A 24,500-nucleotide genomic window follows, 5' to 3' on the forward strand; every position below is an offset into this window, starting at 1 on the left:
CCAATAGCCGGATAATCAACCTCTGAACTGATGACTGTTAGGAGAAGGCAATAGCACCCCATTCCAGTACTCTTGCCTGGAAAATCCCATGGACGGAGGAGCCTGGTAGGCTGCAGTCCATGGGGTCGCTGAGGGTCGGACACGACTGAGCGAATTCACTTTCACTTTTCACTTTCATGCACTGGAGAAGAAAATGGCAACCCACTCCAGTGTTCTTGCCTGGAGAATCACAGGGACAGGGGAGCCTGGTGGGCTGCCGTCCATTGGGTCGCACAGAGTCGGACATGACTGAAGCGACTTAGCAGCAGCAGCAGCAGGACCATCTTAGAGACAATGCAGATGAATGAAATAAAACACAGTGCAAAAGAATTTCCAGAATAGCTTCAATCTCTTCTACTAAGTCATTTTCCAGAGCCGTTAACAATTAGAAATGATTCATTTGCTTTTCATCTTCTCTCCCTTCTGGCACTCAGCAGTGGAGGACTTAATGAGAAATTGAAGGACCACGAGACAGACAGCAGAAGGAAGCTCTTGAAATGGGCATCAAATGTGCCTGTCTTATTTGAGGAACACACCCCTAATATTTCAGAAAAACAGACAGGAATGGAGATCATGAAGGTACATGATCATGAAAAAGATCATGAAAAACATCTTTCCTTTATAGTGACCTGCCTTACTAAAACTTGTTTTAAAAAACAATGAATGCAACCAAACACAAAAATTCAAAGACTTCTGAGCCTGTAAAATCAACTTCACCTGAAAAGATCTGACCTTTGGTGCAAATAAAATACATGTGGTAACAACCAGCAGAGTGTTCCCAAAGGAAGTACAGCAGTTCTGAAAATTCACCCAGATGCAACTTCAAAGGTTAATTATGACTAATATATAAATTCTGACAGTGTAGTGTTAGCAGATAATTATGTTAAGGAAAACACAAACTCAAGAATTTATGGAAGCCTTAAAAAAAACTGTTAACAATTTTCTACATTAGCAAATGTGAAAAACACACAATTCAACAAGTGAATGACTTAAAGAATAACTTAAGAACCCCTGACACTCATTTTCCTTACCACAGCAGAACTCAATTACAGGGTTCGTGGTTATGATGAACTAATTTAGCACACACATTCTGGGCTTATCATTTCTGCTACAGACTAAGAATTCTCTGGAATAAAACTCCTGCTCCTATCCTACATAATAACTTACACATTGCAATACACACCTCCAAACTTGAATAAATAATAAACACATCACTATTTCCTTCCCTAAGTTTCCAGGTAGCCCTTTTAAAATACCTTTCTTTCTACTGAAATCTTTGTGGCTGGCATTCAGAAGAGACAACTCAAGAAATTCCATCTATACATACCTTCAAAATCACCTTTGTGCTGAATTTCTCTGTTCTTGAAATGTGGGAGTTTTTGAAAGTGAAATACTTTTTATAGTAACTAGTTCCGCAACATCTAAAGGAGTCTTTGGGGTTAACATTCACATACAGGCTGGCTTAAGTAGCCAGGCACAGAAGGAGAATATGATTATGGTGTTAGGTGATGCTTGACCACAACCACTACACAAACAGATTATTTCATCCAAAAACGAATCCTTTTTTCTCTCTGCTCTCTCCATGTGGTCTACAAAAAAGGTGCTGTAAGTTAAAAGTGACTTTTCCTACTGAAGAGCTACCACAAATAGTCACAAAACCATACCATTCCTCTTACCTTAATTTCTGTAAGATAAAACAGAATAATACCACATTCCCAAAAGAACAGTACCACTTAAGCACAGCACAGAGGCAACACCTGGCCTATAGGGTGACAGATGGGAGCTTGGGGTCTGAGGTCACGGGCAGGCCAGAGCAGGAGAGAGAGAAGAAGCCACAGGTGAGGATCCTTAAGCCAGCTTGGCTTCATTACTAATTATAAGACCCAGAGTAAATCACTCTGTATTGCCCAGCTGCTGCTTGGAGAAAAAATAAGTGAGATCACTTACCCACAGTTATGGGTAAACTGGCAAGTGTGAAAATGCTAGTGGCAGTACCATACATACAGTTTCTGTGGTTAATTGAGAAACCTGCGAGTGAACACAAGCAATTCTGAGCCTGGGCATGGAGACCGGGCAAGTATGGAAGAGGAGGGCACTTAATGTGCTTCCAGTCTCCCTCATCAGTCCTCCTTTTCCCGGAGCACCACAAGGGAGAACCACAGGTAAAGAGAGCATCTGGCTTTCACAGAGACCACCAGACGCCTGAACTCTTCGTCACAGAAGGAAGGAACTCTAAAGCATGACTCAGGATTATGTCCAAGGCAAAGCCAAATCCAAATAAATATCTGGATTCCATTTTAAATAGACTCCAAATATCAGAATCCAAGACACGTTCAGTGATTCACAGATTCACCCTAGAATTTCTTTATGCAGTAATGCTTTAAGCTGCAACAAATTAAAATTTAAATGACATGAACCTTAGAAACAGCATCTATGGTAGTCCTCACCACTCAATTCTTAATATTTATGATGTTATGCAAAATGAAGTACTAGTATGGTCTGACCAAAGAGCAAGTTGTCTCAACCTACCAACCATGCAAGTTAAAAAAGAGATTTTCCTTTTCCTAGCTACACATCTGTTTATTTGAAAGCATCTCAGTCCTGGGCTCAGCCCTGTGCTAAACGCTGTCCCCTCCCTTCTTTCCTATCTTGGAATCGTTCATATACTCGGGCGTTTGTGACAGCAAAGAAAATGAACATGCCAAGGGGAAACGGTAAGACACGCTCAGGCTACCCCAAACGCTCTTAGCCAAACCAAGTTACCTCGGGTCTCTTGGCACTCAAACCTCTTCCATCACAAAGCCCTAAAACTGGAAGTATCCAACTTGTTCTATAACTGGTATAGTTGCAGAAACATGATAACTTCAGCACAATATCCAAAAAGGATCTCTGCTTCGTTTCTCGAGTCCCACCCCTCAGACACAGCCTCCACCACTGACAGCCCGGCAGGTGCTTCAGGGGCTCCTCATTACCATGGCCATTTATCACCTCTGACGTCCAGCATTAAAAATGCCCTGGCACACACAAATCTGGGCATTAACTCAGCTGCGGTCAGTCTCTCTTTGGGGCAGAAAAATTCCCTAAGGCAGGGTTCAGAAGTCCTGCCGGAGGCTTTAAAATAAGGTAAACTGTAGCCAATAAGCACCACCCACAATCAATCATTTTCCAGCAAACCTCGAGGTGCTCCCGTCCCGGCTTCACTGCTGCCCACTGGCAGAGTCCCCCACCCCGACCCGGGCCCCGGGCGTGGGACGGGAGACACTTGGGGCCCGGGCATGGGGCGCGCACCCGAGCCCTGAACCCGGGTCCGCCGAACCCGCAAGTCCCAGCGGGGCAGGCCCCGGATCCTCCGCCCAAGGCCGGCCTCTGATCGCGGGCAGCCCGCGGCGGGCTCGTGCCAGCCCCGGAGCGCGCCGCCTGGACTCCCCAAGGTCCCCTGAGCGCGGCCCCGCCACCACCCGGGTTCCCCTCAACCCCGCTGCCCGGCCGCTCCGCGCGGTCTTCTGCTAGAGCCCGGCCCTCCCGAGCCCCGGGCCTCCGCGCCGTGGGCCCGCCCCTACTCACTGCGCTGCGGCGGCGGTGGCTGCCGGGCCGGGAGACGCCGGCGGCCGGAGAGCGCGAGCGCGGGGACGAGCAAGCCCGCGCCCGGCGGCGACGGCGGCGGCGGCGGCGGCAGAAGGGACGACTGAGCCCGCGCCCGGAGTTGCGGCTGTTGCCGCCCGGCGCGGGCGGCGCCTTTCCAGCGGAGACGCGGCGCCACAGGCGCGGGCGCCCCCTAACGGCGGCGCGGGCTAGTGACCGAAGGGCCGAGCGGCTGGAGAAACTCAAACCAGGCGTAGCCTGGGCGGCTCCTTCATCCTGGCTCCGCGGCGGTCCTGAAGCCCCGCCCCGACGCCCGATCCCGCCCCCGAAGCTCGGGCCCAAGACCCACGTGCTCCGCCCAGAATTCGCCCGACGTCCCGCCTCCGCCCGCACTGGGGGATCTGCCCAGCCCCCGGCACTTTTCGCTAGGACTCAAGCCTAGTTTCTCTTGTCATTTTACTTAAGGGACCCCGACCAAGTGCCAGGCCTGGCGAGTAAAGCGGTCACCAAGAAGGAGGGGCTTCCTAATGAAAGGAGAAACATTAAAGACCCAAGTAAACAGCCGACAAAACAATGACCACACAAAAAAAGTTATGATTATAAAATGTTGGGAGGTACATGAATTCGATGGAGAATAAGCGGAGGGGGCCTCTGCTGCAGATACGGTTGACTATACAAGATCTGGACTCTGGGACTGTGGTCCCAGGACTCCTGGCCTTGCCCTCTGTGGGATTGATAAGGTCACCTCTCCAGTCTTTTGTGGGCGGAGTAGGGAAAGACAGCCAGCTGGAGAGAAGGGCAGCAGAGAAAACGACCAGTGCAAAGGCTCTGAGGATTGAAGGAGCCAGCCCGAGAGGAAGCTGGCACCAATACTGTCCTCATTTCACCACGAAGGAAGCCAAGGCTGCAAGAGTGGGGAATTACCTAAAGTCTCTGAGCTAATTGGTTTCCAAACATAGATTCCTTCCAAACGGAACTCACTTCCGGCTAACCAAATCCCCATCCCTTTCCAGGTGAGATCAGGTATAGGGTTTTTGCCATTTCTCCTTCACAATAAGCAAGAGAGTTCCAGAGAAACATCTATTTCTGCTTTATTGACTATGCCAAACCCTTTGACTGTGTGGATCACAATAAACTGTGGAAAATTCTGAAAGAGATGGGAATAACAGACCGACCTGCCTCTTGAGAAAGCTGTATGCAGGTCAGGAAGCAACAGTTAGAACCGGACATGGAACAACAGACTGGTTCCAAATAGGAAAAGGAGTACGGCAAGGCTGTATATTGTCACCCTGCTTATTTAACTTATATGCAGAGTACATCATCCCAGAGAAGGAAATGGCAACCCACTCCAGTATTCTTGCCTGGAGAATCCCAGGGACGGAGGAGCCTGGTGGGCTGCCATCTATGGGGTCGCACAGAGTTGGACACAACTGGAGCGACCTAGCAGCTGCAGCAGAGTACATCATGAGAAACGCTGGGCTGGATGAAGCACAAGCTAGAATCAAGATTGCTGGGAGAAATATCAATAACTCAGATATGCAGATGACACCACCCTTTGGCAGAAAGTGAAGAACTAAAGAGCCTCTTGATGAAAGTGAAAGAGGAGAGTGAAAAAGTTGGCTTAAAGCTCAACATTCAGAAAATGAAGATCCTGGCATCCCATCCCATCACTTCATGGCAAATAGGGAAACAGTGGAAACAGTGACAGACTTTATTTTGGGGGGGGCTCCAAAATTACTGCAGATGGTGACTGCAGCCATGAAATTAAAAGACGCCTACTCCTTGGAAGAAAAGTTATTACCAACCTAGACAGCGTATTAAAAAGCAGAGACATTACTTTGCCAACAAAGGTTCGTCTAGTCAAGGCTATGGTTTTTCCAGTAGTCATGCATGGATGTGAGAGTTGGACTATGAAGAAAGCTGAGTGCCAAAGAATTGATGCTTTTGAACTGTGGTGTTGGAGAAAACTCTTGAGAGTCCCTTGGACTAAAAGATCCAACCCGTGCATCCTAAAGATCAGTCCTGAGAGTTCATTGGAAGTACTGATGTTGAAGCTGAAATTCCAATACGTTGGCCACTTGATGTGAAGAACTATCTCACTGGTAAAGACCCTGATGCTGGGAAAGACTGAAGGCAGGAGGAGAAGGGGATGATGGGATGAGATGGTTGGATGGCATCACTGAGTCAATGGACATGAGTTTGGATAGACTCCGGGGAGTTGGTGATGGACAGGGAGGCCTGGTGTGCTGCAGTCCATAGCGTCATAAAGAGTTGGACATGACTGAGCAACTGAACTGAACTGTACTGAACTTTACCAGTATAACCACTTGCCTTGGAAACTCACCTGTGCGTCACCATTTCGAGTATGTGACTGCCTCTGGTGTTTATCTGCACGATCATCGCAGTTATATGATATTTGGTTTTCTCTGAAAAACTCAGTGGGCTTCCCAGGTGGCTCAGTGGTAAAGAATCTGACTGCCAAGCAGGAGACGCGGGTTCCAGCCCTGGGTCAGGAATACCCCCTGGAGAAAGAAATGGCAACCCTCTCCAGTATTCTTGCCTGGAGAATCCCACGGACAGAGGAGCCTGGCTGGCTGAATAGGTTCCATAAATGGCATACGCTTCATTAATATACCTGAGTGCACCATTATATTCAAAAAGACTAGGTGAGGATACAGGAGAATGTGTGTAAAAATAAGCAGTGCACGCAATGGTATATATGGTACAATCCTGATTTTATTTTCAAAAATGTAAATATCCATAGACAAACATTTTGAAGGAAATATATCAAATCATTGATCATAGTCTAGGCAGTAGGATGGGAATATTAGTGACATTACTTTCAAATGTTCTTCTGAATTTTCTATCTTTTCTAGAGTGCGTGGATGCTGAATTTATAATTAGAAAAAAAAGTTTTATTTTTTAAGAAAGATAATTCTGACATTACCCAACACTCAGACCTCCAGGATTTGGTGCCAATGAAAATCCAAAACTGCCCTTTTCTTACTGGTATCCCTGAAGGAGTCATTTCCCCTCTCAGGACGTCTATTTCCTCATCTAAAAACTCAGAGGAATTAATTTTTCAGTGGTTGTGTCACTACAATTCCTACATATCTAGAAGTTTTATTGCTATTGTAACTTATCAAACATTTTATAACATATTGATAGTTACTGAAATGTGGTTCATTTTCTGTAATTTTATGTTCAGCAACTCCTTTAGTTCTAATTGAGTTCTAATAAGTTTATATGCGCTCTTGAATTTTCTATGTAAGCAGTTATAGAGTCTGCAAGTAATAACATTTGGAATCTTCTTGTCCAGTCTTTATTTTCTTTTCCTTATTTTACTGCACTAAAACCTCCAGCACAAATTTGAATAACGATGATGGTGGCCATTTCTATCTTGTTCTTGACTGTTTCTAATATGGCACCATTAAATATGGTGTTTGTTGCAGATTTTTGGTGGATTCCCTTTATCAGAATAAGGGAGTACTATTCTGCTTTATTATGAATGGGTGTTGTATCTTTCTGACCTAGGGATTGAACCTGGGTCTCCCATATTGTAGGCAGATTCTTTACCATCTGAGCCACCAGGGAAGCCCTGGTGAATTTTATCAAATGTGAGATTTCCCCCCCAATGTAGTTAATTACAATCATGGCTTTGACTGTATTAAACCATCCCTGCATTCCTGGAATAAACACACCTTGATGATGTGTGCTTTTTTTCTTCTTCGTATAGTACTGGATTTCATTCGCTAATATTTTATTTGGAGTTTTTGTATCCATTGCTATGAACAAGATATGCCTACGATTTTTCCTATCATACTCTCTCTCTGTCTGGTTTCATTATCAAAGTGACATGAGCCTCATAAAATAAATTAAGGAGTGGGTGTCTACTCATTAGAGCAGGCTCTGTAAGACTGAGATTTTTCTGTTGTTTGGGTTTTCCAGAGGATTCTCCTATAGGTCATCCTGATTTGGGGCCTGGGGGTAGAGAGTTTACCCTTGTATCCTGACTCACAGCATTCAACCTGATCTCAGGGCCCACTTCTCCACCTGCAGAGCTCTTGTGGGGCCACCAGGAATCTCTTTGTTGCTGAATCTGAAAGATACCCTTCAGATCTCCCTGAAGTGACATCACTGACCACACTCTCCTGGGGACAACCTCTTCCCCAGCCCTGTTCTAGTTTCCTCCTCCGTCTCAGACTCATGAAGATGCTCCTCCTCTTGGTTTACCCACTCCTATGCCCCGGTGTCTGGCCGAGGCTGTACCCTCTTCTCCATCTACCCTCCCTGTGGACTAACTCAGATACCTCCATGAATGCCATTATTGTCTCTAAAGCCAAAGCCCTCCCAAATCCATACCTCCAGCCCAGGCCTCTCTCCTGAACTCCAGACCAACAAATGCTGTGTATGCTAAAGCCCCTGCTATGTGCCAAGGACCTATGCTAAATGCTTTTATCCTCTGTATCAGTAATCTACTTCTTACTGTTCAGTTCCTCAGTCGTGCCTGACTCTTTGCGACCCCATGAACAGCAGCATGCTTGGCTTCCCTGTCCTTCACTATGTCCTGGAGTCTGCTCAAACTCATGTCTGTTGATTCAGCAATGCCATCCAACTATCTCATTCTGTCATCCCCTTCTCCTCTTGCCTTCAATCTTTCCCAGCAAAGGTCCTTTCCAATGAGTCAGCTCTTCGCATCAGGTGGCCAAAGTATTGGAGCTTCAGCTTCATTCCTTCCAATGAATTTTCAGGGTGGCTGCGTGATAAATTGTCCCAAAATTTAATTTAAGGGCTTAAAACAACAAACTTTCCTTTTTTTTTTTTTTTTACACCACTCAGCCTGTGGACTCTTAGTTTCCAGACCAGGGTCTGAACCCAGGCCAGGGCAGTGAAAGTGCCAAGTCCTAACCACTGGACTGCCAGGGAATTCCCAACAAATGCTTTTTTATCTTACAGTTTCTGAAGGTCAAGAATTTGAAAGCGGATTAGGTAGGTAGAAGATCTTGCAGTCTGGATGTCAGAACTGCTGTTGGCTGGAGCACAGACATGTGCTTCTAGCTAACTCATGTAATTTTCATGTGGGATCTAGTTCCCTGACCAGGGTTGGAACCCCAGCTCCCTGCATTGGGAGCGCAGAGTCTTAGCCGCTGGAGCACCAGGAAAGTCCTGCACCTCTTATAGCCTAGCCTTGAGTGACACACCCACAGTCTCTTGGTCTCACAGACCAATACTATTGCAGCATGGGAGCGAATACCGGCAGACAGCATCATTAGAGGTAATCCTGGAGGCCGCTGCACCCTCACAACCAGCAGGACGACCCACCTCATCCCATGAATGCAGATGAGAAAACGAAGGCAAGGAGAGGTCAAGTTGGTGATGAAGGCCACACGGCCAAGTCCGAGAAAAGAGGTTTGAACACCGCTTTGCCTGGCTCCCCTTCCGCAGTCCACCACCGGCTCTCTCACCTTCGACATGTACAAACCTGAATTCTCTCGCCTCACCACCCCCAAGCCTCCCAAGTCCCCAGCTCAGCTGGGCAAGTGGCGCCACCGTCCTCCCATCTGTCCAAACCAGCAGCTTTGAGTCACGCCTGCTTCTCCCACCCACTCACTTCCCAGCACCAGATCACCCAGCCCTGCCAAGTCTTCCTCCTCAGTGCAGCTGGGATCCATCTCGCCTTCCCTTTCTTTCTGTCTCCACTACCACTGCGCGGGGCCGAGCCACCCAACTGTCCATCCTGGGCATCTGCCGTAGCCCCACCCAGGCCTCCCTTGCGCTCTCTGCCCCCACGCTATCCCTCTGTCCTCCTCTCTCCAGCGTGAGTCACCTTCAAGAACACAGGGCTGGCTGTGTCACCCTGTCTCCTTTCAACTTCACTGTCCCTGGCTCCCACTGCCTTGGGGAGCCGGTCCCCATCCCCTCCCTCCCGTGTGATCCGGCCCCTGCCCACTGGCCCAGCTTCTCCCCGAGGCACCTCTTCACGCTCTTCACCTTCCCGGCCCCTCTGGTATCGAGAATCCACAGCAAACATTTTCACTTCAGGGCTGCCATCATGCTGTTCCCTTACCTAAAACACTCTTCCCCCAGCCCCCGGGGCAAGCCCATCTCCTCCTCCTTCAGCACGTTGTCATCTCCCCAAAGAGGCCTTCCCTGACCTCCCAGCCCAGCTGACGTCCCCCAGCAATAACTTCCACAGCGTCAGTCCTTTCCTGTCCACCTCACTGCTTCTCAGCTGAACCGTGACCTCCCTGAGAGCAGGAGCTGTTTTGTCCGTTTGGTTCACAACAGCACCCGAGGTCTTCGCCACATGCCTGGTGCTGAGCACCTGCTCGACACCCATGTGACAGTTCAGTGCGTTCCCTCCACGCCCTCCCTTCCCCCCAACCCAAACCCCATGCCTCTCTGCCCCTGGACGATGTTTAGTTCCTTAAGTGAAGCACAGTCACCACCGCGTCTTTGCACATGCTGTTCCCGCCACAGGGGTGCCCCTCCCTCCAGTCGCTCTGTTTACTCAGCTAACTCTTGTATAATTCATCAGAAACCAGGGCTGCCAGGTTTATCAAAGGAAAACACAGGATGCTCAGTTAAATCTGAATTTCAGATAAACAACGAATAATTGTTTAAGTATGTCACAAATATTGCACTAAATAACAAGTGGTCCTGTATTTTATCTGGGAACTCTAGCAGGAATGAGCACGGGCTCCCCCTTCCTTTGGGAGACCTCCCTTGCCTCACCCCCTCCCCATTCCTGGGCTCCAAGACCATCCCCTCTGCTTGCCCCCACTGAGCATAAACACTCAGTTTATGACTGTCAGATACCCAGTGGAATGTGACTTTGCTGACAGAGCAGGCCGTGTCTCAGCCTTCATTCAGGGAGTCTGGCTTCACCTGGGACAGCCTCAGCCACAAGCCTGGGTGGTGAGGTTTACTGAGCGGAGAAATGAAAAAGCACCAAAGAGAAAAGCTCAAACAAGATGGGAAATGGAACCAGCAAATGAAATGTGGCCCCCAGAGCAGCATGAATCTCTTGGATGATTACCACAGCAGGGAGCACCCCTGCCACCTTACCTCAACTGTGGCACCAGAGTCCCCGCAGCCTCCTGGGGCCCTAGGATGGGTGGGCCAGGCATATGCAAAAAGAAAGTCTGTGCGCCTTCAGGAGGTTCCCCCAAACAGACTGTGGAGCGTTCAAATGGGGGTCCTGTGGGAACCAGAGAGGGAGTGTATGTCTCAAAGATCCAAGAGAGGCTGAGAAAATCCCCTGGGTTGGAAGGTGCCCCCCAAAAGTTAGGGGATGCTGATCAACTGCTTGGAGAGTCCAAGCAAGTCATCTGGGGGCTAAACCTACATTAGGCCACTTGGGGTGATTCAATTACCCTCCTCACAACCCCTCCCAGGATGGAGACATTCTTTCGGGACCTCAGGAGGTAAGGGACCCTAAAGCAGCTGTGTGAATTATCTGGACCCAAGACTTGGCTGAGGGCTTCCCTGGTGGTTCAGATGGTAAAGAACCTGCCTGTAATGTGGGAGCCCCGGGTTCGATCCCTGGGTTGGGAAGATCCCCTGAAGAAGGGAATGGCAACCCACTCCAGTATTCTTGCCTAGAGAATTCTGTGGATGGGAGGAGCCTGGTGGGCTACAGTCCATGGGGTCGCAAGGAGTCACAGGACTGATCGACTTTTATGCTTCACTTTTCAAGATTTGGCTGAACTCCTCCCAACTACCCCTCCTGAGGTTTGCTGAACAGCCGAGGGGATGGCCTGTGGAGAAACCCACTCCACTCTGCCTTTCTCGGTGCTCGGTCTTGTCTCTTCTGTGTGTGCGTCTCTCCCTTTCTCCCCCTCAGTCCTTGGGCCACTGGTTTCACTGTCTCAGCTTCTCCTGGGACTGGTAAAGGCTTCCTTAGCCTTTTGCCCACTGGCTGCCCTGACTGGGAAATCCATTTCTAAACAGTCTCCTGGCTCCACCCTGGGGCCTGGCTCCAGTTCCTCCGCACGCTTGCCCCAGCCCCTGAGCCACCCTCTTGCAGCCGGCAAGGTTTCCAACGCCTCCCCCACTTCCAGCCATGGAGACACTTTGGTAAATTTGACAAGAGCGTTTTTCCTTTTTATAAGGTTTCTAATTACCTATTACGTCTAATCTTCTCTTTAATCGGCTTCCAAAACTCAGCTTGGAGCTACAGAACCAGGGGAAGGAATCTGGTTCTCACCAGTGTTGAGAGAGAGGCCCTGTGGTCGTCCTTGGATGTCACCAGCCTCTTCACCATTCTGACTCTGTAATTAAAGGGATCAGGAGGTCAGCTTCTGTCTTTAGTCCCCCGAGTGTTTTAGTGGGCCACATGTGAGAAGTTCACGGGCCTTGAGAGTCCTTCTGTGCCAAAAGGGAAGAAAACTGCCTGACCATGGCATGGCCAGCTGCCACGCAGGAGGCAAGACAACTCCCGATTCTGAGTTCTCACCCTCCCTGACAGCTCAGTGCTCTAAATGCTTGTCAGTAACACATTTCAGGCCTCTGCTGCCCTCCTGCCTGTTGCTAATCCAAACCATTTCCTCGGCATGGGAGTCCTAGTTTAGCAAGAGCCTTATTCACTTAGCAGAGCACACTGCTCTCTGTCCAGTCCCTCTCAGGCTGAGTCTCTTCTTCTTAACACATCCAAGGCCTCTCTTTCCACATGCCCTCCTGCCTGGATGCTCTCCCCCTAACCTCATGTACTATGGGAACACCCGTGTACCCCGCCCCCAACACCCAAATGCATTGCTTTTATCAAGGAGTCCTGTGGGACTCTGCCTGAACTATAGCTGTATTACCTTTCGAAGCCCCTATGTTTTACACAAGGAGCAAATAACAATATTAGTAAAGCTGCCACAGAAAAGGATCTGTTCATGTCCCAGGGACTTCTGAAATATAAGGTCTATTTAAAAGGCAGGAACATTATTTTAAGCCTACTGAAATGTCCTTGAGTTTCATGATGATGGTGGGGGTTCAAACCTCACTGGCTAATACTGGATCCATTGTTATCCTGGCCAAAAAAAAAAAAAAAAAGACAGCATCATGTAGAGAAGTAACTATAGTAACCGTGTAAAGAGCCATGCTTCAGGATTCAGAATTCTACACGTGTCACTGATTTCCTGTGCCTGACGTCAGGTTCCGAGACAGAGCGGAGCACGCGGGGTGGGGCTCCAGCTGACTCACTTGGCCCTGTCACCAGCAGTATGGGTCTGGACCCTCAGCCACAGTTTCTTCCATCATAAAGTCGAATAAAGCAACTCACTGTTATGACAGTGAAGTGAGGCAATTAGAGTATGAAAAACTCTGCTAATGCAGAGCCTGGCATAAAGTCGGCACACAATAAATTGGTAGCTCTTATTCTAATAACTAATTGCTCTACTGCTGATCTGGAAAGATAAATATAGAATCGAAACTCTGGCAGGCAGCAGGAGAACTGGGCTAAGAGAGGGGGTTACTTTTTGAGACTTGGTGATGTGATTGTTCCACCAAGGTCTCTTAAGACATCTATTTATTTTGGTTGCAAGTTGAATATTGTCCATCTTGATAACAGCAGTGGATAATTAAGAAACAATGGCTTCCGCTGACATTCTTATAGCATTTGTGTAACAAGCTAAATATTATCTTCTTATAACCCTTTCTGTTATAAAGATAGACCAAACCTGATCCTGTAATGTCACGAGACTAAATTGGCAGGGTAATGTGATTATACAAAATAATACATAGGAAAGTAATAAATTTTTATCATTTGGAGAGGAACTGTGTCCCCCTCCCCAACCTTGGCTGATTTTGTTTGTTTTTAGTAAATTTTGTCACTGAGATATAACATTCATATATCAAATGTGCATAAAACATAAATGAATGGTTTGATGAATTTTTCACCAAGTGAACACACCTTGTATCCAACACCCAGATCAAGAAACAGGCTACCACCAGGACGCCAGAAATTCCCTCATACACCATTTTTCTTACTTCTCCTCCTCCTTCCTCTTCTTTGAGATACAATTTACAAACCACTCAATGTATCCATTTAAAATACACAGTTTGATGAATTCTTCTAAATTCATACAGTGTGCGGGGGGCTTCCCAGGTGGCGCTAGTTTAGGTAAAGAATCTGCCTGCCAACGCAGGAGACACAGGAGACGTGGATTCGACCCCTGGGTCAGGCAGATATTCTGGAGGACGAAATGGCAACCCACTCCAGTATTCTTGCCTGGAGAGTCCCATGGACAGAGGAGCCTGGTGGGCTACAGTCCATGGCGTCACAGAGAGTTAGACATGACTGAGCGTATATAGTGTACAACATCACCACCACCCAGTGTTAGAATACTTCCATCACCCCCAGAAAGTCCTCTGGTGCCTGTTCAAGGCCAACCTCACTTCCATCTCTAGCCCCAGGCAACCACTGATGCGCTGTCTCTTGCCTCTAATAAAATGTTCATAGAGAAGCATACAGAAGCCAACATCCAATGGTATGTTTGTGTCTGACTGGCTTTTTATCATAAAAGAATAAATATGAATATAGCAAGATTACAGTTTCCTAACTGTGGCGCATGAAAGACGTTCAGGTGTCACCTAGACAATTAGTTGATACCTGAATTGTGTTTTTTTCTAAGATACCGGAAAATAACTACGACATAAAGCCCTCAGTATCACAGATACTGTTGCTTTGAGCTAGAATAGGTTTTAAAATGAATCAATTTTTAAAAAACATGTTGATAATAACATAGATAGTCCATAGATAACGTGAAAATTCTAAGGGTGTGTGCAGCAAATGTTGAAGCCAGTCAAATAGTGACCTAGATTGAGAGAAATCATTTCTCTGAGCTCTGAAATTCTCTACAGATCAATCAATATGCAGGCTTTTAAAAATAATGTTTAGAATTTTAGGGCTATTCAGGTGTTTTATTGACCATTTCTACACTTTTTTATTGAGTGCCTTCTACATGCCAGATGCTAGATAAATGCTCACTTAGAGATTTTAGTCACACCACTTTTGTATCTACATCATAAATATTTTTTACTGGACTTTGATGGTAAATGGGCTTTCCTGGTGGCTCAGGCAGTATAGAATCTGTCTGCAATTCAGGAGACGTGGGTTTGATTCCTGAGTTTGGAAAATCCCCTGGAGAAGGGAATGGTCAACCCACTCCAGCATTCATGCCTGGAGAATTCCATGGACAGAGGAGCCTGGGAGGCTACAGTCCATGGTGTCACAAATAATTGGACACGGCTGAGCGACTAACACTTTCATTTTCATTCTGATGGTAAATGCAGTGACAACAGGAGTGTGTGGTTATGCATTCTCACAAAGCAGTTGCCCAGCCAGTTCTGGGCTGACACGAGAAAGAACCAGAATTCAGGGAAGGGAGAGAAAGTGTGTTTGAGTGATGAGGGGGTTGGCTCAAGGGAGGGGAAATTTGGACAGTAGTTTAAAAGAAAGGAGGATGGTTATAGCAAAAGCAGAAGTAGAGCAGAAAACAAACATATTCCAGGGTCAAAAGAGTTGATTCTACTGGCAAATGCAGAGTTGAGAAAGGTGAAGAGTTAGCAACAGGACTAGAAGGGCTGATCCAAATGTTGACTACTCTCAAACAACTATGCACTGGACGCCATGGAAACTAACCAGAGAAGCAGTCATAGTGTCAATCCATTGTGGAAGATATAGAGGCCGGCAGGATGGCTGCATGGACAGACGGATACTGGACAGCTGGATGGATGACAAAGGCAGGAAAGGATGGCTGCTCAGATGGATGGTCATCTGCCACATGTAAGATATTCCACATCCATACCTGTGTTGTTAAGTCCTAAAATTAAAGCTCTGTATTATGTGCTGCCTTGACATCTGATAAAATTGGGAGGACCTTAAATGGCCTAACCACAAGTCTCCTTATCCATTTTTCTGCACCCATAAGGTCCCCTAGCCATATAACCCTTCTTGTTGAGGGCATCAGGCATAGTTCCTGCTTAACCCTGAGCAGTGGGCTTCAGTTCCTGCCAGCCCATGGAATTATTCCAAAAAGCCAATCAGATCCTCCTGCAGCAGCTAAGTGGCACCTCGCCTCTTGTGACGACGCATTCTTGGTCCCCAAGTGTATTCTCATGTGGTCCTGCGTGGGTGTGTGGCGTCCTCCTCCCAAGGCTGAGAGAACCAGGGACTAACAACTGCTGTCAGTCTCATCTGCCCAGCGCAAGGGTCGTGTGTCTGGCCATCCCCACAACCATAGGGTAGGAATACCTCCCACTAATGGGGAGAAGAGGAGGTAATCAAAACAATCCCCCCCCCATTTTCCTTTGCTAATGGAACCTGCGTTTCATTCAAGGAGTCATCCTCCCTAACATGACTTATCCCCAGCTCAGAGTTAAAATCCTAACTGGTTTAATTCCACCTTAGGGGTCTCATTAGACTCTAGCATGTAATTCAGTTCTGCCAACTGCAATGTAAAGTATATTTGATGGGATGACTGTGGGAAAGGTTTCCTGGTTTCCAAAAAGTGAGTGAGTGAGTGAAAGTCATGTCCACTGTTCGCAACCCATGGACCATACAGTCCATGGAATTCTCCAGGCCAGAATATGGAGTGGGGAGCCTTTCCCTTCTCCAGGGTATCCTCCCAACCCAGGGATCAAACGCAGGTCTCCCCCATTGCAGATGGATTCTTTACCAGCTGAGCCACAAGGGAAGCCCAAGAATACTGGAGTGGGTAGCCTATCCCTTCTCTAGCAGATCTTCCCAACCCAGGGATCCAACTGGGGTCTCCTGCATTGCAGGCAGATTCTTTACCAAATGAGCTATCAGAGAAGCCCTCCTAAGAAGAAGAAACTGGAATAAAAGCCCCCTGCTCTACCTCTGGATATTGCTGTATCCAGGTAGGATGCCTTTACCTGCTGCTCCAGTTAACCTGTGACCACCAGTAGACACAGCCTACTCTAGAGAAGGATGAGAGAGAGCAGGGAAACCTGGGTCCTTACCAACACCAGTGAGCCACTGATTCAACAGCCACACCTTTGGATGACATATTTTCTTACTATTTATGCCAGTCTGGGTCGGCATTTTCTCTTCCTTGCAGCTGAAAACATCCTTTTGGCATGTCATCTTTAAGCTCTATTGGTTAACGTGAATTCCTTAATCTATCCATCCATGACATTCTTCTTCTTTTTTCTCACGCATGGCATTTGTAAAGAGTTTTCAGAAGGACCTTAATGTCTAAATTGACAGGTTTAATTAATAAAGATAAGAACTAGGAATCGAGTAACTATTATGTACACTCATAATATCCTTGACATAGGTTATTATTATTGCCCCTGTTTTATAGAAATTTTGTGGAGACTCAGACAGGTGTATGATGAGCCCAGATCACACAAACAGCAAGTGTCCGAGCCAAATATAAAGGCCAGTTCTTACCGTCTTGCCAAAACCCTGCAGGGCATCCCATTCTGAGTGAGTCTGGCAGGACTAGGAAATCCAAATGAAAGAAGAATTGAAGGAACCTCAACAGGCAAAAAAAAAAAAAATTAACAGATCTAGAAGGGTATTTCTTACTTTTTTTAGGGAACACAATGCCGCCAGCAACTTCTCACTTTTTTGGCCACTTCTGAACCAGTCACAAAAGTATTTCAAGTGCAAAATTGCTTGTGAGATGCATAATCAATCAGGTAACAAGCATTTATGGAGCTCATAACATGGGCCTGGCTGCTGGAGTAACTGCTGGGTGCTGTTTTACAGCCCACTGAGAGAAGGGCTAAACTATACTACAAATTTCATAGAAACAGAAGTTTTTAAACTCTACCCTAGGCTTACAGGTCTGGCATTACTGCTGAGCATTTAGGATGTAGTTGAGCACTGCCTACAAATAAGGATTTGGATTTTAGAGTCCAGATGACTGAAATTCAAATCCCAACTCTCTCACTACTGACTGTGTGACCTTTGGCAAGTTTCTTATCTTCCTGAACCTCAGTGTGCAGATCTGTAAAAAATGGATATAACCATAGTTCTTAGTTCAAAAGGCAGGTGTGCTGATTAAATTGGATAATGCCAGGGTTCAGAATGTATTCAATGGATGTTAAAAGGAGACTACTTTTTAACATTTAATTATCCCTTTTTAAAAAGTAGATGCCTATAATCTCCCATGTAGAAACACAGAGCTGGAGTAAAGGGTGAACTGACTACCAGCCTGGATTATGCCAAGACTGTTAATCCATACCGTCAGTTCTTCCTGTGTTTTCCTTTCTTCCTTCCTCTTACCTGAAAAGGGAAATGATTCTGGGAATGCTGCCTGGAGTCTGCAAGCCTATGAAAGGTGGTGCAAAGAGCCTGAGGGACAACCTCAAATATTCCTGGGGCCCCAAAATGTCAGGAAAGCAGCAGAGAACCCTGGAGCCAAAGGGGCCACACAGGTGAGAAATGGAGTATTTCTTGTCATATCCAAAAACAAGGATGTCACAGTCATCTGCAATTTAGGCCCTCCAATTGTGAATTTCTGAGCCCTAAGAGCAACCAGGAAGGAGAAGGATACCTGCAATCCAGCAGCCACTCTCTGTGGTGAACACTGAGGAAAACCACAGGATACTGGCCCCAGATAGCTGAGGTGCAGCTGAAAGGGATGATTTCAGTGAGCCCAGACACTTGCATCTTCCCACACACAGAGAAGCACTAAATTCCTTAATTTGAGATATCTGGTTTTCTTTAATTCACAAAAATATTTTTGATATTTAGACTACCTGCCCTTTGTTGCAAATTTCCATATAATCCAACAGCCCCACCCTTCCCAGCCAGTGCCCTCTGGGTTATCTGACATGCTGTCTCCCAGGCTTGAAGTCCTAAAAATTCCTACTGAATAAAACATAACTCTCAACTTTCAGATCGTGACTACTCATATTTTTAAGTCAACATGGGCGAAGCCAACAAGTCCTGTGACGAATGACAACCATGTGACTAATGACCCAGAGCCAGAGTTCTCCCTCTCCTCCTTGGTTAAACCCCAGGACCGAGAGACACTCAGTATGTATGTACTGCCGAGGAGACGGTGGATGTGCCCGGGACAGACTGCTGTTAGAGGCTTTACACCAGCTTAGCAGGACAGAGACCTGCACTCAGAGTGCAGTTCTAGGAAAGCAAGCCTTATTTCTTGCCCACCTGAGTTGCGGGCTGAGATGCATACCAGCTACGGCAAGAAGATTTCAAGAGTTGCTTGTTCTCAACAGACTGAGGTGAATGAATACAAGGTCTACAGACTCCAGCAAGGAAGCGAAATGAAGGCAAAAAGTAGCCACCACTACAGGCCTAGCGCCTGGAGGACAGCAGCCCTTTGATCCGGGGTTTTAGGCACAAACACAGAAGCAAATGAGTGAAGGAGGAACAAAGAAACACACCTGGCAGAAAACAGCCAGTATTCATAGCCTTTCACACCCAACTCTTAATAAATCCCAAGATTTGGGTTTGCAGCTAGGGTTTAGCAATTAAAACCGTGTTGCAACACCTTTCTGGTTTGAAGTGGAGAAAGCATAAGGCCTGTGAATTTGAGGATTTGACACCACAGCCTTCTGTGCAAACATCTGACTCACTCTGCCCCTCCAGGGAGGGAAGAAGCCAGCTCAGGTTTCACTGTTAGCCCCCAAACCCCACTGTGAATGTCAGTTCTTTCCCAGAAGCAAACTGAACTACCAAATCTGTTTAAATCAGTGCTGACAACCTAAACCCAAGTTTATGAAGCTGCAGGCCACAGAGGAGGCCTTCTGTTCCAGGACTGCACCATGAGGGGTGAGGAGCCCTGATTCAAATGAACCAGAGCTAGATTTCGCTGTTTTCATCGCTTTAACATTTACATTCTGAGAGCCTAGGGAAATGGATCTTAGAGACACGGAACATTAACCTTTGCTATAGCAAAGTCATGCCTGTCTTCAAACGCCTCAAAAAAAAAAAAAAAATGGTACTCCTTATCTCCATTCTAGCCTCCAGCCTTCTGGAAAGGTCAGAGCATGGGAGGAGTCCCGACAGCAGTGAAATCTCAGGAAATCTTGGGCTTACAGGGATGGCAGCGACAATCTAAGTCCACTGACATTTTATGCATGAGTAAATTCAGGCTGAGGAGAGCTTAGAGTACTTTTGCAAAGTCACATTGCTGGATGGCTGAGGAACAGTGACTGGAGTCAATGTTACCTTACTCTGTCTATTCATTTACCATAATGAACATCTTTTGGTTACTATTTGGGGGCCTCTGTGATTATACAGTGGAAGTGAGAAATAGATTTAAGGGCCTAGATCTGATAGAGTGCCTGATGAGCTATGGAATGAGGTTCGTGACACTGTACAGGAGACAGGGATCAAGACCATCCCCATGGAAAAGAAATGCAAAAAAGCAAAATGGCTGTCTGGGGAGGCCTTACAAATAGCTGTGAAAAGAAGAGAAGCGAAAAGCAAAGGTGAAAAGGAAAGATATAAACATCTGAATGCAGAGTTCCAAAGAATAGCAAGAAGAGATAAGAAAGCCTTCTTCAGCGATCAATGCAAAGAAATAGAGGGAAACAACAGAATGGGAAAGACTAGGGATCTCTTCAAGAAAATCAGAGATACCAAAGGAACATTTCATGCAAAGATGAGCTCGATAAAGGACAGAAATGGTATGGACCTAACAGAAGCAGAAAATATTAAGAAGAGATGGCAAGAATACACAGAAGAACTGTACAAAAAAGATCTTCAGGACCCAGATAATCACGATGGTGTGATCACTGACCTAAAGCCAGACATCCTGGAATGGGAAGTCAAGTGGGCCTTAGAAAGCATCACTACGAACAAAGCTAGTGGAGGTGATGGAATTCCAGTTGAGCTATTCCAAATCCTGAAAGATGATGCTGTGAAAGTGCTGCACTCAATATGCCAGCAAATTTGGAAAACTCAGCAGTGGCCACAGGACTGGAAAAGGTCAGTTTTCATTCCAATCCCAAAGAAAGGCAATGCCAAAGAATGCTCAAACTACCACACAATTGCACTCATCTCACACGCTAGTAAAGTAATGCTCAAAATTCTCCAAGCCAGGCTTCAGCAATATGTGAACCGTGAACTTCCTGATGTTCAAGCTGGTTTTAGAAAAGGCAGAGGAACCAAAGATCAAATTGCCAACATCCGCTGAATCATAGAAAAAGCAAGAGAGTTCCAGAAAAACATCTATTTCTGCTTTATTGACTATGCCAAAGCCTTTGACTGTGTGGATCACAATAAACTGTGGAAAATTTTGAAAGACATGGGAATACCAGACCACCTGACCTGCCTCTTGAGAAACCTGTATGCAGGTCAGGAAGCAACAGGTAGAACTGGACATGGAACAACAGACTGGTTCCAAATAGGAAAAGGAGTACATCAAGGCTGTATATTGTCACCCTGTTTATTTAACTTATATGCAGAGTACATCATGAGAAACGCTGGACTGGAAGAAACACAAGCTGGAATCAAGATTGCTGGGAGAAATATCAGTAACCTCAGATATGCAGATGACACCACCCTTATGGCAGAAAGTGAAGAGGAACTCAAAAGCCTCTTGATGAAAGTGAAAGTGAAGAGTGAAAAAGTTGGCTTAAAGCTCAACATTCAGAAAACGAAGATCATTGCATCCGGTCCCACCACTTCATGGGAAATAGATGGGGAAACAGTGGAAACAGTGTCAGACTTTATTTTTCTGGGCTCCAAAATCACTACAGATGGTGACTGCAGCCATGAAATTAAAAGACGCTTACTCCTTGGAAGGAAAGTTATGACCAACCTAGATAGCATATTCAAAAGCAGAGACATTACTTTACCAACAAAGGTTCGTCTAGTCAAGACTATGGTTTTTCCAGTAGTCATGTATGGATGTGAGAGTTGGACTGTGAAGAAAGCTGAGCGCCAAAGAATTGATGCTTTTGATCTGTGGTGTTGGAAAAGACTCTTGAGAGTCCCTTGGACTGCAAGAAGATCCAACCAGTCCAGTCTGAAGGAGATCAGCCCTGGGATTTCTTTGGAAGGAATGATGCTAAAGCTGAAACTCCAGTACTTTGGCCACCTCGTGCCAAGAGTTGATTCACTGGAAAAGACCCTGATGCTGGGAGGGATTGGGGGCAGGAGGAGAAGGGGACGCCAGAGGATGAGATGGCTGGATGGCATCACTGACTCGATGGACGTGAGTCTGAGTGAACTCCGGGAGTTGGTGATGGACAGGGAGGCCTGGTGTGCTGCGATTCATGGGGTCGCAAAGAGTCGGACACAACTGAGCGACTGATCTGATCTGATCTGTGGTTGTGACGGGAACAAGGCCCCAGTTTACCATGTGGAAGTCAGAGAGGCCCCCTATCCCTCTCCCCACTTCCTGGAAGCAGAGGTGTAGCTTAAGACTCATCCAAGAGGACACTTCCATCCAGCCCTACCAACAGTAGCCAACCCGCCCATGGCCATCATGTTGGTTCCGGCCTACGAACAGAGTACTCTGGCCAGAGCTACATGTCCTAGTGACCAGCTTGCTCAGTAACCAAGTGCATAATGAACAGTTTGCCTCAAAGTCAAATACTCTGTCAGTATTCATTCAGCTGTCATCTGCTGCTGCTTCTTTTTTTTTTTCTTGCCAACTTTTGGACATCTTTACAAATTTAAAAAATTAATTTCCTCTAAGGGTTTTTTCCCCCTGCTAAATTTTGTATTCTGATTAATTATTTATGAATGTGTTACTTTTTATGAACAATAAAATTGTTCTTTACTGTTATGGGAGGCTTTTGATAATATATGAACCTTTGAACACACTGTTAGGGACTTTTTTGCAAGTGTGAATAACAACACTTTTTTCTAAGCTATATGTTTACAGTGAGAGACTTTTACTGAACTTGACATAAGATATTAAATTCAGAATAATTCTAAGTGTTAAGCTCAAAATGGAGTGACCTTGGTCAGCAATTAACCAGCATACCTCCTAACAATTAATGGTAATTAATGGCTGACTACAATGAACGAGTCTATACTAGACCTGATGTATAATACTGGGTTCATATTCCATTCAGATCCATATACAAGTATTGAGTTTAACTACAATAATCAAACAACTAACGTTTGTCAACTACATGTCAAAGGCTGGGCTGAACACTGTAGTTTTGTTCTCTTTTAGTTCTGCTCCCTGAGGACAAGGCCCATCTTTGTTCACCACTGTGTCCTCAGCCAGCCCATGGTAGATGCCCTGTTACTACCTTCAGGACAACCAAATGGCCCTGCTAGTAGGTATTGTTATAATCTATCATCTCAACTGTACAGGGGAGCAAATTCAGGTTCAGCTGTTACTACTTGTCCAAGGACATCAGGAAGGGCAGCATGACCTGGAGCCTGCATTCTTGACACGAGGAAGGGCGTGACCTGACATCTGGACCCTAACTAAAGCTTGGAGGATAGGGGTCAGGGTGGACAGACACATTCATGCTGTTTAGTGCTGGGGACCTGGTGAGCAGGTTAAGTACAGAAGCCCCTGGGAGGAGGTGGTTCTGAAATGACTCCTGAAATGAAAGGTGTCTGAATGACTATTCTCGGAGGTAGAAGATTCCACAATGAGACCAAGCTTCCTAGGGAGCCTTGGGACAGAATACAAGCAGGGGTCAGAGGTCAGGGGCACACCCCAGTGGCCTGTGCAATGTGCTGCGGCTTTCCAACAAAGGTTAGCTTGATGGTGAGGGAAGAATCATTCTGAAAACCCAGGATAATAAACATGAGGCCTTGTGGACTAACAAAGAGATTAGTCCTGAGCTCTCTTTTCTTCTCCATCTAATGTATATTAATTTTCTCTAGAAATTAAAAATATCTCAGAGTCTCACGTGGCTTTGGCCTCGTGCCGTTGTGCTAACACTAGTCAATAGCATTTTGTATGAAAAGAAAACTGTGGATGGGAATGTGAAATGGTACAGCACTCTGGAAAATATTTGGCAGCTTCTAAAAAGCTAGGCATACACTTATCCTACAACCCAGCGATTGCAATCCTGGGCATCTATCCCAACGAAATGAAAACTTATGTTCACACAAAAACCTGTGCAGGATTGTTCAGAGTCGCTTGCTCTGCAATAGTCCCAAACTGGAAACAACCAAAAAATGTCCTACAATAGGTGAATGATTAAACAAACCACATGTGGTACATCCTGACCATGGAATTATATTCAACAATAAAAATGAACAAGCTAGTGATACAGGCAATAACTCGGATGGATTTCAAGGGCTTTATGCTAAGTGGGAAAAAACAAAATTTCATGCTGCATGATTCCACTTATGTAACATTCTCAAACTGACAAAGCTCTTGGGACTGCCCTGGTGGTCCAGAGGCGAGACTCTGCGCTCCTAGTGCAGGGGCCCAGGTTCGGTCCCTGGTGAGGGAACTCAATCCCACATGCCACAGGTAAAAAGTTCCCACACGCCACAACGAGACCCAGCACAGCCAAATACACGAACATTTTTATAAATAAATAAAAACTTTAAGTTATGTACTCACTATTATACTACTGTTCATTTTTATACAGATTCGGAGATAATGTGATGCAATCTTGTCTCCCTAAGTTACATAACAACCAGACATAGAATAAGGCTAGTATTATTAATTCACAGACACCTTCCAACCCCAGGGTTTCATAAAGGAGGTCTAATGAAGATCCCCTGGAGAAGGGAAAGGCTACCCACCCCAGTGTTCTGGCCTGGAGAATTCCATGGACTGTATAGTCCATGTGGTCACAAAGAGTGGGACACGACTGAGTGACTTTCACTTCACTTCAACATATTAAACACAATGGCTTTCCTTTGGTCAAAAAAGAATTTTTTAACTCTAGTCAAGTAATCTACATCAAAATGTCCAGGATGCTATGAAGTGCTTCTCGGGCCTGGAAATGGA

General features: G+C 46.1%; 1 protein-coding gene across 7 annotated transcripts in view; it reads right to left on the reverse strand.

The window, feature by feature from the left end:
- Positions 1 to 24,500, reverse strand: part of KCTD6 (potassium channel tetramerization domain containing 6) — a 49,776-nt gene that overhangs the window by 7,994 nt on the left and 17,282 nt on the right. Inside the window, exons 1-3 of one of the 7 annotated variants that reach the window (XM_070359748.1) lie at positions 17,030 to 17,044; positions 11,748 to 11,894; positions 10,690 to 10,822 (exon numbers count right to left, since the gene is read on the reverse strand). The exons of 2 other annotated variants lie outside the window; for them this stretch is intronic. In XM_070359748.1, the coding sequence (XP_070215849.1) occupies positions 10,690 to 10,751 (62 nt within the window). In that variant the 5' untranslated portion in view covers positions 10,752 to 10,822; positions 11,748 to 11,894; positions 17,030 to 17,044. Of the gene's footprint in view, positions 1 to 1,366; positions 3,524 to 3,603; positions 3,786 to 10,689; positions 10,823 to 11,747; positions 11,895 to 17,029; positions 17,045 to 24,500 lie in introns of those variants that run through there. 4 more of the 7 variants (XM_070359747.1, XM_070359753.1, XM_070359751.1 and 1 more) reach the window with 4 other exon arrangements.

The sequence above is a fragment of the Bos mutus genome, chromosome 22 (genome assembly GCF_027580195.1).
Source record: "Bos mutus isolate GX-2022 chromosome 22, NWIPB_WYAK_1.1, whole genome shotgun sequence".
Lineage (NCBI taxonomy): Eukaryota > Metazoa > Chordata > Mammalia > Artiodactyla > Bovidae > Bos > Bos mutus.